This window comes from Chinchilla lanigera, unplaced genomic scaffold (assembly GCF_000276665.1).
Source record: "Chinchilla lanigera isolate Chin_1 unplaced genomic scaffold, ChiLan1.0 scaffold00580, whole genome shotgun sequence".
Taxonomy (NCBI): Eukaryota; Metazoa; Chordata; class Mammalia; order Rodentia; family Chinchillidae; genus Chinchilla; species Chinchilla lanigera.
The window spans coordinates 4,879-5,974 of record NW_004955981.1 but is presented as its reverse complement, the minus strand read 5'-3'; the positions used below and the strand labels follow the sequence as shown (position 1 = coordinate 5,974).

Below are 1,096 nucleotides of genomic sequence, written 5' to 3'. Positions count from 1 at the left end.
CCTCGGTCCCGGCGTGACCCCCGCCCACCACCACCACGTCGAAGTGCGCGGAGCCGGGCGCCGCGTGGTCGCTGCTGAGCCGCGCCGACCGAAAGCGCTGTCTGCTGAGGGACGCCGCGAGCCCGAGGCCACGGCCTCGCAGGGGGAACATGCTGGTGGAAGTCCAGGGCCTGCCTAAGGGATAGTAAAAACCCCGCAGGACGCAGCCATTTTGTCCGACGTCACGCGCAGCACGTTTGCGTCTAGCGTCGCCGCTGATTGGCGGCGCGGCGCAATTTTCCGGTCTCGGGCGTCAGGGGACTGGTTCTGCGACCCCGCCTGAGAGTCTCCGGCCGCCCGTCTGTGCCTCTAGGCCCCGCCCCCCGCCACACCCCGCCCCGCGCCCCGCCCCCCGGGCTGCGGACTGTTCAGGGGCCTGCAGACAAAATGCATTTGACCGCTTTCCCTGTCAGGTTGAGATTTTGGTCCTTTATCACCTTCACTTTAGGTTGTCTACAAAAACTAGAGTTTAAAACTATGAGGAGATGCGAGCGGAATGCAGCTCTGTTGGTGGGCGATGCACTGGTGCTGGCTGCTGAGTAGAATTGGACGGTTGGAGATGAAATGTCCAGCCATTCAGGGTGGGCACCCTGAAAGCCGTCCTCAGAAGGGGAATTTGACTAGATAGCGAAGCAACCTTTTGGCAGTTTTAATGTTTTGATTAGAAGTGTCAGTTTTGTTGTTTACTAATAATAGACGTTATACACAATTTTTTTTTTCTTTTTGAGACAGGGTCTCGCTCTGCAGTTGAGGCTGGCCTGAAGCTGACTTAGCCCTGGCTGGTCTCAAATTCAAAACGATCCTCCTGCTTCAGCCTCCCGAGTGCTGGGATTACAGGCATGCGCCACCACGCCCGGCTATTTTTTTTTTTTTTAATTTTAAAGAAAATAGTTTTGTGGGTTTTTGTTGTTGTTGTTTGTTTTTGTTTTTTTGTTTTTTTTTCCGGTACCGGGAATCAAACTCACGACCTTGCGCTTGCCAGGCAGACACTGTGCCGCCTAACTAAATCCCCAGCCCCTAGAGAAAATAGTAAATGAGAGAGAGAGACAAAAAAAAA

General features: G+C 54.3%; 1 protein-coding gene across 1 annotated transcript in view; it reads right to left on the bottom strand.

The window, feature by feature from the left end:
* The window catches only part of LOC102003401 (protein MTO1 homolog, mitochondrial-like), a gene marked incomplete at its 3' end in the record, with an annotated part of 2,663 nt that extends 2,512 nt beyond the window's left edge, over window positions 1-151 (bottom strand). The window contains exon 1 of the mRNA XM_013510212.1: window positions 19-151. Within this exon, the coding sequence (XP_013365666.1) occupies window positions 19-151 (133 nt within the window). The remainder of the gene's footprint in view (window positions 1-18) is intronic.
* Between the last annotated feature and the right edge of the window lie 945 nt (window positions 152-1,096).